At 42.1% G+C, this 14,990-nt stretch overlaps 1 protein-coding gene across 4 annotated transcripts in view; it reads left to right on the top strand.

The window, feature by feature from the left end:
* The window catches only part of ttc3 (tetratricopeptide repeat domain 3), a 34,482-nt gene that overhangs the window by 10,680 nt on the left and 8,812 nt on the right, over positions 1–14,990 (top strand). For 2 of the 4 annotated variants that reach the window (XM_030746413.1, XM_030746415.1), the window contains 24 exons: positions 1,958–2,012; positions 3,240–3,429; positions 3,601–3,625; positions 3,739–3,823; positions 4,261–4,288; positions 5,208–5,268; positions 5,397–5,475; positions 5,554–5,706; positions 6,541–6,621; positions 7,850–7,959; positions 8,049–8,175; positions 8,259–8,381; positions 8,476–8,577; positions 8,656–8,748; positions 8,823–8,887; positions 9,924–10,054; positions 10,276–10,596; positions 10,709–10,984; positions 11,069–11,112; positions 12,857–12,913; positions 13,004–13,083; positions 13,169–13,324; positions 14,060–14,600; positions 14,674–14,742. In XM_030746413.1, coding sequence (XP_030602273.1) covers positions 1,958–2,012; positions 3,240–3,429; positions 3,601–3,625; positions 3,739–3,823; positions 4,261–4,288; positions 5,208–5,268; positions 5,397–5,475; positions 5,554–5,706; positions 6,541–6,621; positions 7,850–7,959; positions 8,049–8,175; positions 8,259–8,381; positions 8,476–8,577; positions 8,656–8,748; positions 8,823–8,887; positions 9,924–10,054; positions 10,276–10,596; positions 10,709–10,984; positions 11,069–11,112; positions 12,857–12,913; positions 13,004–13,083; positions 13,169–13,324; positions 14,060–14,600; positions 14,674–14,742 — 3,052 coding nt within the window. Of the gene's footprint in view, positions 1–274; positions 355–1,957; positions 2,013–3,239; positions 3,430–3,600; positions 3,626–3,738; positions 3,824–4,260; positions 4,289–5,207; positions 5,269–5,396; positions 5,476–5,553; positions 5,707–6,540; positions 6,622–7,849; positions 7,960–8,048; positions 8,176–8,258; positions 8,382–8,475; positions 8,578–8,655; positions 8,749–8,822; positions 8,888–9,923; positions 10,055–10,275; positions 10,597–10,708; positions 10,985–11,068; positions 11,113–12,856; positions 12,914–13,003; positions 13,084–13,168; positions 13,325–14,059; positions 14,601–14,673; positions 14,743–14,990 lie in introns of those variants that run through there. The other 2 variants (XM_030746416.1, XM_030746414.1) reach the window with 2 other exon arrangements.

The raw sequence follows: 14,990 nt of genomic DNA, 5'->3' as shown, positions 1-14,990 counted from the left end.
ACCACAAGCAGAAACTCAGCAGTCAGATAATAAAGTTGTTTTATATACAGCAAATGCTGCACAAATCCTAAGGAAATTTGTGTTTGGCTGATTATTTTCTTGTGTAACAATGCTTCTTGGCAATAAATCTTGTACCACTGGAAAGCCTGTTTATTTCCCTTTAGCCCGGTAAGCCCAAACCTGTCACCGGCAGCAGGTTTTTGCAGCCTGTTTTTAAACTACCGTAACGCTGAACCGTTTGCGCAATCGAAAAAATGCCAACGGTATCTGAAAGCAGCGACTGCGCTTTTCAGTGGTATTAAGATCATTACGGTAATGCCAGGCACGGCAGCCGCGGGACGGAAGCGATGATCAGTGAGTGTCGAAACTTAATGAAACTGGCATTTTATCGGACATTTGGGTGTTTTTCTACCGTGTTTTGATTATTGTTTGGATTTAGTTGTCATTTGCTTGTTATTTGCCGTGGTTTACCTCCTTTAATGTGTTTTCACCGTTTATTCACCGTGTTTTTGTGCCGTTCAAGTATCTTTATGACTGCATTGCTGTACCCACACTATAATGAGTCGAGTCCTTTCTGGCCACTTCAAAGCTCTTTACGGAACCGTGATGTTATTATGTAATTTCTGATGTCCTCTTGGCCAGATGTCTTGCAAAAATTTTAAATGTAAATTACACCAGATTTTTTTTTTTTTTTTTACTATGAATAGAAAAAGATAAAGAAGTAACTTTACCAAGTACTGATTACAGGTTCTAGCTTGGGACAGGAATGATTTTTATGGCTTAATGATTTCATATCATTCACGAGAGGTATGTTTGATAGACATAGGCCAAAAGTCATTTATAACAGTTTAAATATGAGCAGTCTTTTTTTGGGGGGGGGATTACAGAAAACTACTTTTTGGCACAAAAAACAACATTAAAAACAAACTTCTGTTATACATAGCATATAATAAAGCAAAATGACTACTAGATGTTGAAAGGAGCAAGCCTGAAAAAAGGGACACGAGGGCATACTCACAGCTGGTTTTACGGTACAGTTAAAATAATTCCAGGTTTGGAAGGAATGTGACACTGATGCGTCCATGAAAAACTTACCAGATCATCTGCCAATGCCAAACAGCTTAATCTGCTATTAACTCATGTTGTGAGGTTCTGGTACCCTAAGTGCTGACAGCTCGGCTCAATGCTGGCGGTGGCTGGATAGTATGGCCTGCCTGCAGTCCTGACCTCAACCCCGCTGAACACTTGTGGGATCAGCCTGGACGTGCTGTTCTTGCCAGACTGACCAACATAACCACACTGGCTGATTTGTGACAAATGCTGGTTGAAGAATTGGATGACTTCCCACAGCAGTGTGTGACCGAGCGGGTGACCAGCATGAGGAGGTGGTGCCATGCTGTTGTGGCTGTGTATGCTCCTTCCTCATGCTTCTGAGGCCCCATTTATTCATTTAAGATTGTGTCTTGTTGTCTCAGTCTTCAACCATCCAATCCAATAAACACCAAACAAGAGTCAATAGCAGAATAAGCTGTTTGGCAAATCTTCTCTGCCAATGCCTTTTTTTTTTTTTCATGGGTGCAACCCAAATACTCAACTCTCCTGCTTAACCCACAAATGCATTTTCCTTACAGCTGTGGCTCCATTTAAGTGGAAATAAACAGGCTGTTGGTGTAAGATTTATTGCCAAGAAACATTGTGACAGTTTTTTTTATATATTTTAATTTAAGTTTATTTGAAGTGCCAGAAACCCCTGGTCCCTCCCGTAAACAGCACATCATAAACGTTTCCACTTGGCATCTGTGAGTGTCATAAAACTGCGATGTCCCGCCCACAGTTAGGTGTGTTTTTCTGCTCTAGGCTGATTGTTTTTGTGGTGGATGTGACTCTGAGACATATCAGTGTGAGCAGAATAACTTGGTGGATCCTTCAATCCAAACATGTTTCTTGTATGTTTCAGAAAAGCAGCTGGTGATGGAAAACGTGCCACTCTGATTAAACCTCTGTGGATAAAGGTACTCGCCTCTTCTGTTTGACTCAGATCACCACAAACACAAACAATCAGCAGTATTAGTGTGGGTCATAATAAAATGCATTTCTGCTGCACCCATATTGCTTTAATTTCTGCTGAGTTCAGAGTCATCAGGGTAGACTTTGTGTCACAGAATTAATCTTTTTCTAGATTTTGTTGCCATCGTTAACAGGTTTTGATTATTTTTTTAAAGTACGTCAGGGCTACGGGAAGGCCATTCCAGCAGCTTAATATCAGCCTGCTTTATCCATTTCAAAACCAGTTATGTATTTGGTATCATTGTCCTGTTGGACCACCCAATTATGTTCAAGTGTCAACCATCTAGCTGTTGATTCGAGGTGATGTTGAAGAATTTGCAGGTAGTCCTTGTTCTTTATTATTCCATCCACTTTGTGCAATGTACCAGTACCACTGGCAGCAAAACAGCCCACAGTAACAGCATTCATTATTTATTATTCATTAGTACATTATTGTTGTACAGTATCTCAGGTCCCTACAACATCTGCAGTACCATCCATCCATCCATTCTCTTCCGCACTCCTGTTAAGGGTCGCGGGGGGGGGCTGGAGCCTATCCCAGCTGTCATAGGGCGAGAGGCAGGGTACACCCTGAACAGGTCGCCAGCCTGTTGCAGGGCCAACACGGAGTGACAGACAACCTTTCACACTCACATTCACGCGCTCAGTCACACCTATGGGCAATTTAGAGTAGCCAATTAACCTAACCCCAGTAAGTGCATGTCTTTGGAATGTGGGAGGAAACCGGAGTACCCGGAGGAAACCCACGCAAGCACGGGGAGAACATGCAAACTCCACACAGAGAGAGGGAGAGGCCTGGGCCAAGGTGGAATCGAACCCAGGCCTTCCAGATGGTATTCTAACTGTGAGGCAGCAGTGCTAACCACTGCACCACCGTGCCCTCTGCAGTACCATTTAAAACAAAAACTCCAGAATGTGGCATCAGGTTGGTGCAGCTATTGTGTTGACATCCTTACAAAATCCTAAATCTTTTTAAGATGTAGCTTCAGTGTGCAGTACTTGATCTAAATAGCAAATGGAAAGAAACTGAGAAAGTGTTGCTTGCGTAGCTTTTTCATGCTGTGCAGTATGTGAACTGTGTGGGCCGTTCCCGCTGTGGAGCACTTTACGTTTGTCACTGAAGCACACAGCAGCTGAGAGTGAGGTGTTCATCCTTCTTGGTTTCTGTGCAGGGTCACTATCGCTACTGCGAGGCCTTGTTCTCCTTGGGACAGCACAAAATGGCTATCAAAGCAAACCAGTTAGCCCAGTTGCTCTGTAAAGATGACCACGAGGGAGTCAAAGAGCTGGAAACACAGTTATACAAATTCACAGTTCCACAACCAGTACCACAACGTGGTCCGCCTCGAGGATACGTGTCAGGTGAAGTTAAAAATATTATCTTCTTCATTGGCTAATGTTAAATGATTATTGGATGTTTGCTTCTTTTTATCTTCCAATCAAGATCCCATTATTGCTTGTAGTAGAAAAGTCATCTTTCATAATTTGCTGTCCCTCCAAACTCAAACTGGTATTTATGGGCTCTGATTTCAGCTGGACCACTAAAGCAAGGCCAAAGGTGGGTGTGTGTGTGTGTGTGTGTGAGCTGCCTTCTTTTTTTGTTGTGCACTCTGTAATAACTGCTGGTAAAACTCTCGTTTCATCCTCTTTTATTTTCTCTGAACTCCACAGTTTTAGAATCGGTGTCGTGGCTTCACAACCGCCGCATTCAAAACCTGTTAGTAAGACTCATCCAGCTGCAAGCGCCGCTCCAAAGGTTCGAAACGCTTTTACAAACCACCTTCAACAATATTTCATCTTATTTGTAGTTGTGTCAGTAAAACAGGAATAATGCATGTCTTTGGGTTGAAAACAAGATTTTTAAGCTGTTTTGTCCAGAAATGAATGAAGGAAAAGACAAATTGGCAGGAGAGAAAATTAGTAGCAATCATATTTGTAATTTAGTTTTTTCTTTTTTCATTTTTTTTAGATTTTGTTTTACACATTTAGATTTAAGCAAAGCTTGTTTGTGATCACTGTGTTCTTCTGATCTTGTGCCATAGATGGTGTTAATAGTGTTTTTTTTAAAGAACATCTCAGATGATAAAAGTATTTGTCAGCTGCAGCTTTAGTTTCATCAGTCCACATTTTAAAAATGTCTTTTTTGTTTGTTTTTTTAAAGCTTCACAGTTGATATTTAATTTGTGTTGGCAGGTCTCTGTTAAAATGGACAAGCAGGCAGGTGAGTGTGTTTAAATTCTTCTTCTCTTTTTTTAAAATCCATCTTCATAGTCTAGTTTTCGTGGTTGTGCTTTCCAGTATGCGTACCTACCCCCATCTGAGAGTTTGTGAGGGTCCACTTGTGTTGGTGTGTGTTGGGTCCATATTTCGTCATCAGATGTTAAACACGAGGCTCGAGTTTGTTGTCCAACACTACACTACAAGCCTCTGTCCTCTAAAGTGGACAAGAAACAAGTGAAAGAGCAGTTTGTGTCTGTGACAGTTGAGTTCGGTAGTAAACGAAGCTGAAAGGATCCCAAATCCCTGGAAAAGAGGCCTCCACCTGCCTAAGCCTGAAACAGGAGGTGGCAGGGGGCTTTTACTGTTTGAATTTTAACTAATTCCATAATATTACAGTGTGTTCACCATACTGGTGAAGTTGTTACCTGGCATGATTGCATATAAAGTCTATGCAGTGATGCAAATTGAGGCTAATTTGCAGTAGAAGTGAATAGAGGCAAATCTGTGTTTCTGCAAGTTCAATCGACTCCTTCTCGATGCAGTTTGAAGGAAGCTGGAAATGCATGTTTCAGCTTAGCTTTGAGAGGGCTTGGAGAAAATAGAAGAAAATCGCAGGTCCTGTTGTTGTTTGCGCCTCTTGTCCTGGTGGTTGTCAGGAGAAAGTATTTGTGTGGCTCCAACACAAACTGTGTTCATGTGAATAACACAAGGTGAAACTTTGCTTCATGTTTTGGTGTGAACGCGGTCTTACATGGAGAAGAACTGCGTACGTAAAGTGTCCCTATTGTGCTAATTTTTAGCTCCATGTTTTTATTCGTTAACACTACACAGGCTTCGACCTTTGTAACAGTGTCTGTATATGACAAGAAATGAGGAAAAGTAGAAAAAGTCCGCACTAAAGTCTGATGTTCTCTTTCCAGGAAAAAATGAAAAGACTGCTCAGAAAAACAGCAGCACTAAAGAACCTAAAGCATCAAAAAGGTTGGTGGAAGTCCTGTTGTTAATAACCAATGTGAAGCATGTCACAGCTCATGCACAGAAAGTAACGTTAGCAGGGAGAAATGTTTCCACTGAGTTTAGAACTGACTGAACATTTTGTGTTTCTGAAGCGAGCCGCCTTCAAAGAGCGAGCCCAGCGCCACAGCAAAGAAGAAATCAAAGATCAAAAATGGTCATCCTGAAAAAGAGGTGAGCACTTTCTCACATTCATAACCGCTTCAAAGTCATCAGCAGGGCTGTTACATAAAGAGGCTGTCCTCTGCTCAGAACCAGGTGGTGGTTGATAGTAAAATCTCCACGTCGAAAGAGTTGAGATCCATCGTGGAGGATGCTCACACTGCCCTGACCGACCTCCGCAGCCGCAACGCAGAGCAGGCCTTCAGCAAGGCGCTGGCCTTATTGGAAGCTGTAACGCCCCGGGTAAGCCTGCTTCCTGCTGAGGCTAAATTCAGATTATGAATTCCACACGCACAGAACGACATGTCATCAGATTTAGTTTGTCTGCAGGCGTAAACTGGGACCTTTGACTGCAGATTTGTGGTGTTGTGAACTCATATTTGTATTTTCCGCATCTCCCTCTGGATTTTTTTTTGATAAATTATGTAGAGACATCCTTTTTAGACCCATTTTAACTTCATTTATTAACCTCAATTTACATTTTAATAATGGCCGCTCATATTTTCATTTTTCTGACGTCGATATCTGACAGTAATCCAGTTATGTTTCATTTCAGTGTTATGTCATCCTCTGTAGGAAGTATCATTGTTGCAATGATTGTTGCATTTTGCACGCATGCACGCAAACTGATGTCAGATATCGATGTCAGAAAAATGAAAATGTGAGCAGCCTTTATTAAAATGTAGATTGAGGTTAATAAATGAAGTTAAAATGGGTCTAAAAAGGATGTCTCTACATAATTTACCAAAAAAAATCAATTTCTCAGATCTTTTTCCAGAGAGTTGTTCACTGTGGTTAAATGCTGATTTAGCATGTTGAAGCTTTTCTTGCGAGTCACTTCCTTCCTCTTCTACCATGCTTCCTGTCACTTTCCATTATCACTTATTTAAACAACTCAGTGAAAAACCTCTGAGGTTATTCAACTCCTACTATTAGGAAAAAGCAGGTTTCTGTTCCCCTCAGCTGTACAAACAATGATTTTTGAAGAACTAAATAAAAGTTTTTCTTTTTTTCTTTTTTTTTTTTTTTTAGTTTTACAGTTGCAACAGAGTGATTCATTTCCTTTGTTGTTCTCAGGAACTTGGACTTTCAACCACAGACGAGCTCTTGCTGCTGTTTGGCCGTGCGTTAGCCCTGACAGAGATCGGCCAGCCGGAGGTAATTTTTAAGCAGCAAATCCTTGAGTCGTGAAAGGCCTCCACCTTTATCTGAGCCAAGTTTGCAGCACAGGCACCGTTCTGCACCAGTGACCGCAGCTCAGAGGTTTATAATGCAGAGGTCAGATCACGGTCAAGGGAGCCACTCAGAATTTGGTTGAAGGAGCGCACGCATAGCTTTCAGAAAAGTCAGGAAACATTTGGCTTAGGTAAAAAAAAAAAACCTTACAGGTCAGACACAATTTTAATGACAAGGTCACATTCAGAACTACAAAGGACTCCAGTATAATGGACATGTATAAAACCAACAGAAAGAGACGGTGAAATGAGCGGTTGGTGCTGGTGGAAGTGCGGGGAACAGCTGGCAGACCACTGCGTGGTCATTTTGTCCTATGGGGGGGTGTAACAAGGGCAGAGATGGATTTTTTTTTCTGCAGTTTAATTGTTGTAACATTGTGAGCAGTTTGTCTGTCAGTGATAAATATTTGTTCATGAGTTTGCTTGCAGCCAGTAAGAAAGCAATAACCCATAAATGGCTGAAAATTGAATCCCCAGCTGAGACTGAATGGATTGTTGTAGTGAATGGATGCGCTGTGGAAGCCAATGAAAGATCCCTAGTGATTTTTTTTTTTTCCCCTTTTCTTGATACCTACACTGATACTGTAAGTACATGCATGACCCAATTGGTCCTGTGTTTAAGTTTGTTCCACCTGTGAAAAATGCACTTAAATAAAAAGTATTTAAAAAGTACAGAGGTCACTACCTCACTTCTGACGTCTGGATTCAAAACAGGAATGCTCAGGATGAGGTTTCAAAAACAGGATATCCATCTTTTATATACAGTCTATGAGATCGCCTTCACGCTGGTTTATGTTTTAGCCCACAGGAGGCATTTGTCCAGGCAGCTCAGCATTTACAGGGTTTTAGCAGCCATCTGTTGTATTCTGTGTATTGGCTCAGCTGTGAAGCATCCATTCCTGAAGAGGGGCGTGAGAGGAGGCTTTGGTTCGAAACCTCAGCATTTTAGGAAACTATATTTTGAGTCGTTTGCAATGATTAAGTCTTCTTTATAAACTAAAGTTGCTGAAACTGGACCGTGGTGGAGTGATGCTTTTATTTGGGACTATTTTCAGCACTATAGTAGATTGACAGCTTAAATCCAATATGTGAGGAATTGTTTTTCTTTTGGTGCATTTATTTAATGTTTTTTTGTGTTTTTAAATATACAGGAACTGACAGAAGCAGAAAAACTGCTGCAGAAGATCAAATCATATGAGGAGAGAACGTTTCAGTGTCTAGTTTATTACGCCATCGGCAAGTTGTATCTCAGGGAAAACAGGTACACAAGCATCATCTTAACGGTTTTGTCCCCGACTCACGTCTGCTGTTTCAAACTGTACAAAGTGTGGATTCTTCTGTTTTTGGCAGGTTTGCAGTAGCTTTGGAGCAGTTTTCAGATTCCCTGCAGATGTTCAAGAATCAGATAACACCTGGTAAACTCACCTGGCCTTTAACAAAAGAGATTGTCAAAGAAACACAGCCAGACTATTTGAAGGTGAGACGCAGGCATTTTATAGTTTAGTAAATGTGTGATGTCAGCCAAACTTTGGTCTCATGCTCAGTTTTTGTCTTTTTTAGGGAATTCTGGAGGATGCTATAGAGTTGTGCAAGTTTCCTCCGACTCCTGATGCCATTTGTCGCCTTGACAAATGTCTTTGCCCAGTGAAAGCTGAAATCTACTTTACTGATCCAGATTTTAAGGTAAATTGCACCCAGTTAGAGGGTTTTTCATGATTTTAAAAGGGGGAAAAATGAGACTGTAATGAATTTGAAACCTTTTTGCTTTGTTGTGTAGGGCTTCATTCGGCTATGCTGCTGCCAGCACTGTACGGTTGAATACCACATCACCTGCTGGAAGAGCCTGAAGACGTCAGCCTTTGCAGAAAAGAATGAAAAGGTGGATTTAGACCTATGAGGCCATCATTTCCAGACAGATTTACCGCTGTCAGCAGACTGACTCGTTTTTGTTTTACAGGATTTGCTCCAAGAAGCATGTTTGACTCCAAACTGCGTTGGTCAGATCTGTAGTATAAAAATCTTTGGTCCGACGGGCCTGGTGAAGTGCAAGGTGAGCTGTTGAGAAAATAAAGGTCTGTAGATCAGTCAGAAGGTTGGCGTTGACCTGACTTCTTATCATTTCAGTTTGAAGCTGCAATCCCCAAACTTCAGACTGTGAAGAAGCCTAAGGTGAATCAGAAATGTACAAGGTGAGGCTGCAGTTCATGCTGCACGTTTGTGTTACTGGGAAAAGATGAACAATCTTCTTAATAGGTTTGGGAATTCAGAAACTTTGTAGCTAAGAATTATGTGCTGGAGTTTTTTTGAGTAGCTTAGTCAAATCTGATTGTTCAGCTCCCTCACTTATACTTCACGCTTTCAGCAGCTCGCAGCAGCTTTTTGCTGTAGCAGGGAGCCAATTTACTGAAAATAACACTTTTAAATTTCTAAGGCGACAATGGGCCGGTCTCACGCCTGCAAATGGCTGGCTAATGTGCAAGCTAAAGATTTCCCAGTAAAAGCTTTTGTACACCCAAATCACTGACTGTCAAAGGGGGCGGTCCCTGATATTTTCTGGCATTGCGGTGCTCACAGTGCTCCTCGGATTCAAACAGCGCTGCCACAGCCGAGGATGGAGAAAGAGAGGGGTCCCATTCGGAAGACACCAGGACATTAACAACATCTCAGGACTTGATTCTAATGTAGCATTATACACCCACTATAATATTACAAGTGCAACTCCTGCTACCTCTCTGTAGATATGCTGTCGGTGAAAGGACAGAGCGACACAAGACCAGCACTTTATTTCCCACTTTGAGAATGACGAGTCACACAGGAGAACATCGAGTCCCCTCCAGTGTGGCTGTTGAGACAGTCTTGACTTTGGTGTCTGGATCTTACATAGTGTTTTTTTTTTTTTTACTGCAACCCTCATTTACCCAGTCACACTGTGTTTTTTTTTTTCTTTCTTTTTTTAATTCTTCTTCTTCTGTGCCTAAGTGCTTTGTCAGACATTCAAACACACAGTCACACTCCAGTGAGTGCAACTCAGAGTTGAGTCTCTTTCCCAGGAATACTTCCAACATGCAGACTGGAGAAGTTGGGAATCAGACCATCGACTCAGCAGACGACCGGGTCTGCCTCCTGAGCCGCAGCCGGCCACTTTGTGACGGGCTATGCTTTATGATTCACATTCGGAGAAAATAGTTTTTTTTTAAATCTCTGCTCTTTCTTGCATCTTTTCAGTGTGAAGAAGTTAAAATCAAAGGAAGAGCAGAAGCTCAAGAGGAAGCAGCATAAACAGTCTTTTCAGGATAAGGAGGATAAGGAGAATCTGCAGCGGCAAGAAGACTCGGCAGCCCAGAGTCAACAGAAAGGTACCTCCTGTAGCACCGTTAACTATTATGGGCTGCATTAAAGGCCCAATATAAGACAAATGATGATGTTTGAACTGTGAATCATGTGAAGTTACTCTAGTAGAGTCCCAGTGTAAAAATATGAAATTGAAAATGCTAAAAAATACTAGAATTGCATTTTGACTTTGTCCAACCCAAATACATGTTGATGCATCACCGTTTGTCTGTTTCCATCGTGTCAGTCTGGTTAGTGTACAGAGATCGAGTCCTTCTGCAGATCAGCCAGAACGTGGAGCTTCTGAGGGAGGAGAAAGGACTCCATATTTCTGTCGTCTTCGGCAGCCTGAAACCCTGGTTGGAGCTGGACTCTGCGAGGGGGAACCAGATAGCTGGAAGGATGTTGAACTGGCAGCAGGAGCAGCTGGAGACTTTAGGACAAGTTGTTGAGCTACTACTGGAGAGGAAGAACCGGGTTTGGGCTCGTGTCTTAATCCAAGAGCTCAGTAGCTGCGTAGCTATAAATCCCAAACTCAGCAATTGGGCGTGCCGTCTCAATGATGGAGGTTAGTGTTTATCAAGTTACCTCTGTTGTATTTGTCAGAAGAGTTTGTGTTGCATTACGAATGACTTTCTTTGGTATTCATACTGTTAAATGGAGCACCGTTTCCTCCATAGGCCTGAATGCTGCTCAGAGCTTCATTGAACGTTACGCAGGACGCTTGGAGCAGCTGGACTTGTCTCTTCTGCTAAAATTTGGACCTTTGCAGGACATGATTATAGAGAAGCTGGGCACGAGCCCGGAGTTATTTTCAAGCATTGGCTTGACTGTGACTGAATACCTTAAACAGGCTCCACCACATGACATGAGACTCTTTATCTGGACTTTGGAAGAGCATAGGGATGAGTATGTCTCCTGCCACACTATTCTGGATGAATATTTTGATATGTTGGGTACGTATTTTGAGCTCAACTAACATTTGATTGGGAGGGGCTTGATTTTTGCTTCATGATTTCACTTTGTGCTTTGTTTTTCAGATGGACATTGTTCTGTCTTAAAAAAGTCAGATGACAGTAAAAATGTAAGTGTTAGGGTTTAGTTATAGTCCCATAAACTTAAAGGATTAGTTTGACATTTTCAGAAAAACATTAGTGGTGGGCAGTGCACAGCGAGGCTCTTTGCCAGCTCCAGATTTGTAATCTTGGGCTGTGTTAAAGCAGCTTTGCACAACACAGAGTTCAAAATGATCCTAATCTATCTTGCACTGCTCCTTGGTGCGGTCTATTAGTTCATCCTCTGTGTGAAACAGTACATTTTAGCTCCTCCCCTTCGAGTCAAGTTTATTCTGATTGGCTGCCCCTCCCAAACAGAAGGTTTAGACGGCAGATGGGTGGGATTTCTGTGCTGACAGCCACAGTTGTGTGTGTTGGATCTTTACTTATTGCAAGACAATACATATAAGATGATTTGGAGCAGCCACAGGGATTAGTTGTACATACAAAATGAACTGGAACTTATGGAACAATTTCCTCAGATTTACCCATTTGTACATGTATTTATATAGTGCTTTTATTCTAAGCCTTTAAATGCTGTCTAACTATCACTGACACTCCACTGGATGCCTCAGGGGCAGTTTGGGGTTCAGTGTCTCGACCAGGGGAGTCAAGGATTGAACCACCAGCTTTCCAGTTTATAGACAACCCGCTCTACCTCCTGAGCTACACCCACGACTGCATTAGTTATGAGCAGTCATTGGATATATATAAATAAATAAATAAGTAAAAGATAGAAAATAAGGAAAAGCCTACTAGGCCCACTTAAAATTTTGCAGCTTTCAGCAAACTAGCGTCAACCAGGCATCAATAGTTCTGTGTGGCTAACTAGCATAGACAGCATGAGTACATGCCTGAGTTGCTATATTTCACCACAATACTTGGCCAGCATACCTGCAGTTAGCTGCAGTCGTGAAGCAATCCTCTGCCATGGCTGTCACATAGACCTGTTTGTGTTTACATTCATGCGCTGAGCTGCTTCTCTTCACTTTTCTAAGTTGTCTCCCACAAAGTTTTGACATCTGTGAGTGAACTTGTAAGAACTCAATAGCTGTAGCTCCAGGTCCGAGGTTACTCTGACATGGGTAAATGAGTCCTTGAACCAAACCCATCTGTAAATAAGGACATGATTTTCATCTCAGCTAACCACCAGTAAGGTTTGATGACTGCATACTGCATGGTTGTGATGTTTTTGTGTGGATAAAGTCTGTCAAACAGACATACACTACATGTATGTATGTCTGGGCCTCTCACCTTTAATCTTTGAATTCAGGTGTTTTCAGGCTATTTGCGGCAGGTGTATAAAATCCAGCACCCAGCCCTGGAGTCTTTCTAAACATCTGTGAAAGAATGGGAGGTTCTCAAGAGCTCAGTGAATTTGAGTGTGGTGCTTGGTGCTTTCTTTCCTCCTAGATATCCTGCAGTCAGCTGTAAAGGGCGTTATTCCAAAGTGTTAGTGTTTATAAAGTCTGCTGTGGTTCACAAGCCCCCCTTACCTTGACTGGTGGTATAATTTTATTCTGGTCTCAGGTAAATACTAAATTTAAAAAGGTAAATAAAGCACTTTATTGAAAGTCTCTGCAGAAACCTGCAACTTGGCTTTGCCCAAAGATGCCTCACTAAGTTTTTCCCCAAATGTCAAACGATTCCTGTTAAAGTCACTTTTTTTTTTTTTTTAAACTGGTTTTTCTTAATATTAAATGAAGCGTGAAGTAGGCGACACTAAACCTGAGTTTGTTGGTCTGATGCTCATTAAACGTATTCTCCTTTCAGAATTCTCCTATCAAGGCTAAGAGTCGAGGTCGGAAAAAGAAACAGAGAGAGCCGAAGGTCAGAGGCTGGACCGTTAGCTGCTGCATGTGAGGAGAATTAATTTGTGTGGCGTCACTCTGAAATGTTTCCTCTCCGTTTTCATCTCAGGGTGTTATTGTTTTGTCTGGGATGAGAGCTGTAACTCCGAGAGATGAGTGGGACCAAGAGTTTTTTGAAGAAGATTCTTTGTAAGTTCCTTTGCCTTCACGGACACACAGGCTGAGTTTTAGCTGTGCTCGTAAGCGCTGGTAACGCGGACCTTTCCCTCTGCAGATCATTCCTTGATGCTCTCGATCCGTTCAGCGTTCCGAGCCACCTTCGAGAGCAAGTAGCTGAATTTGAGGAGCAGTATGACAACACCAGACACAGAACTCACTATAAAAAGATTTTGGACAACAACCCTGACTCAACAAAAGAGAGTTTGTATGAGTAAGTGCAAACACTTTAAAAAAAGAGGCTGCGCTTGTTTTTGTTATGTGAGCTGTTTTTAATCAAATATAGAGTTCAACATAATCAGTGGAGAGTTTAAAAAAAAAAAAAAAATTTGCACCAGTGACCAAAGACGTAAATTGGCTTAAGCAAACATATGCTATTGATTTTTTTTATTTATTTATTTTTTTGCAGTATTTTCACGGTAAAGAGCATACTGAAATAAGGCCGTTTGTGCGGGAGTTTCATTAACATCTACGACTAAATTAGAGGCTGTAAAATGGCCTGGAGGAGTAGGTGTGCGATTGTGTTTGTTTGAGGAGTCCTCCAGATTCCCAGCTGCATGTTGCTTGATGTGGATGATGCTCTGTGACGCTGTGGTTGACAAGTGGGTTACACTAGGGAAGGGAATGACAGCAGACTTCATCAGGAATGGGAGAAGCACAAAAAACAAAAAAATACAGACAGGTGGGGCAGTGGATACTTTTAACTTTTTGACACTGCCCCCATCTGACAGCAGACAGTCTGTAACCAGCTAAACCGTAATTTTCCCATTAGGCTGGTGCCACCAGTAACGAATTCTGAATATATAAAAATTACTTGTTTTTGTCCTGAAAAGTCTGTAATGTCAGCTGATTGACAGCTGATCTGAATGATTTATCTTAATACCTGATCACCTCCCCTGTTTCTCCATTTGATGTGAATATTTGGCTCGTCTCTCTCCCCACGTCGCAGCTACTTTGCTCAGATCTTGGAAGAGCATGGCCCCCTGGCAGCTGAAGACCCTCTGCTGGTGGGTGAGCTGGAAAATTTCCCTCCTGAGGCTAAGCTAAAGATCGGAGAGGCTGGCGGCTTCGAGCCCTTCCTCCTGGACTCCCTTCGCTTCATAAAAATCGGGAGGTGTATTGGCCTGGCCAAGCATGCCGTTTCCCTGCAGCAGGCTGAAAATGGATCCAGCCTGGACGATCTGGACGTAATAGCTGATCCTGACATCTCTGGCGTTGAAACTGGTTTCACAAGCTATCTGAATGATTTTTCATCTGCACACACTGAAATCTATCCAATGCTACCAAATCCTTATGTATTTGGCTACCAGCAAGTGTTCCTACCGAGAATCAATCCTTACTTTGTTGGGATTAACGGTGTCGATCAGGAGCCAGTCGCTCAGTTTTTGCCCAATGACTATGAAGACCTGTATCTTGATCCCTCTGAGACTGATGCTGGAGTTTGGGAAACAACCAGTGAGGCCCTTTTGAAGATCCATGCAGCAGTGCAGGTCAACGCCAACACCACATTTTAAATAACATGTGCATAAAAGCCTGTTTGATGTGCTGTGTTTTTGGTCTTAGACATCCCAAGAGGCCATGAGGAGTGTAGCTGTGAATACCGAGCTTCATGAGGGTTTTGAGAAATGCCAGGTGAGTCACATCATCATACACACAGTGAGTTCTCTTATTTCTGGCTTCTAATCAAAAATAAACCAATCAGCTTTGAGATGAGTGAAGCAGACGTGCAGAAATGCTAACTCATCTCTGGGTATCAGGACTTGTTTCTGCAGTGTTTTATTACAATGAAGCTGATGTTCTTGCTGCTACAGACCGCAGAGCTCTTTATAACAGAGACACAGCGCCCACCTGCTATTCAAACCTTGTTTACAGACTTTTTC

Source organism: Archocentrus centrarchus, chromosome 14 (genome assembly GCF_007364275.1).
Source record: "Archocentrus centrarchus isolate MPI-CPG fArcCen1 chromosome 14, fArcCen1, whole genome shotgun sequence".
In the NCBI taxonomy this organism is placed as follows: Eukaryota; Metazoa; Chordata; class Actinopteri; order Cichliformes; family Cichlidae; genus Archocentrus; species Archocentrus centrarchus.
This window is presented reverse-complemented; position numbering and strand designations above follow the sequence as displayed.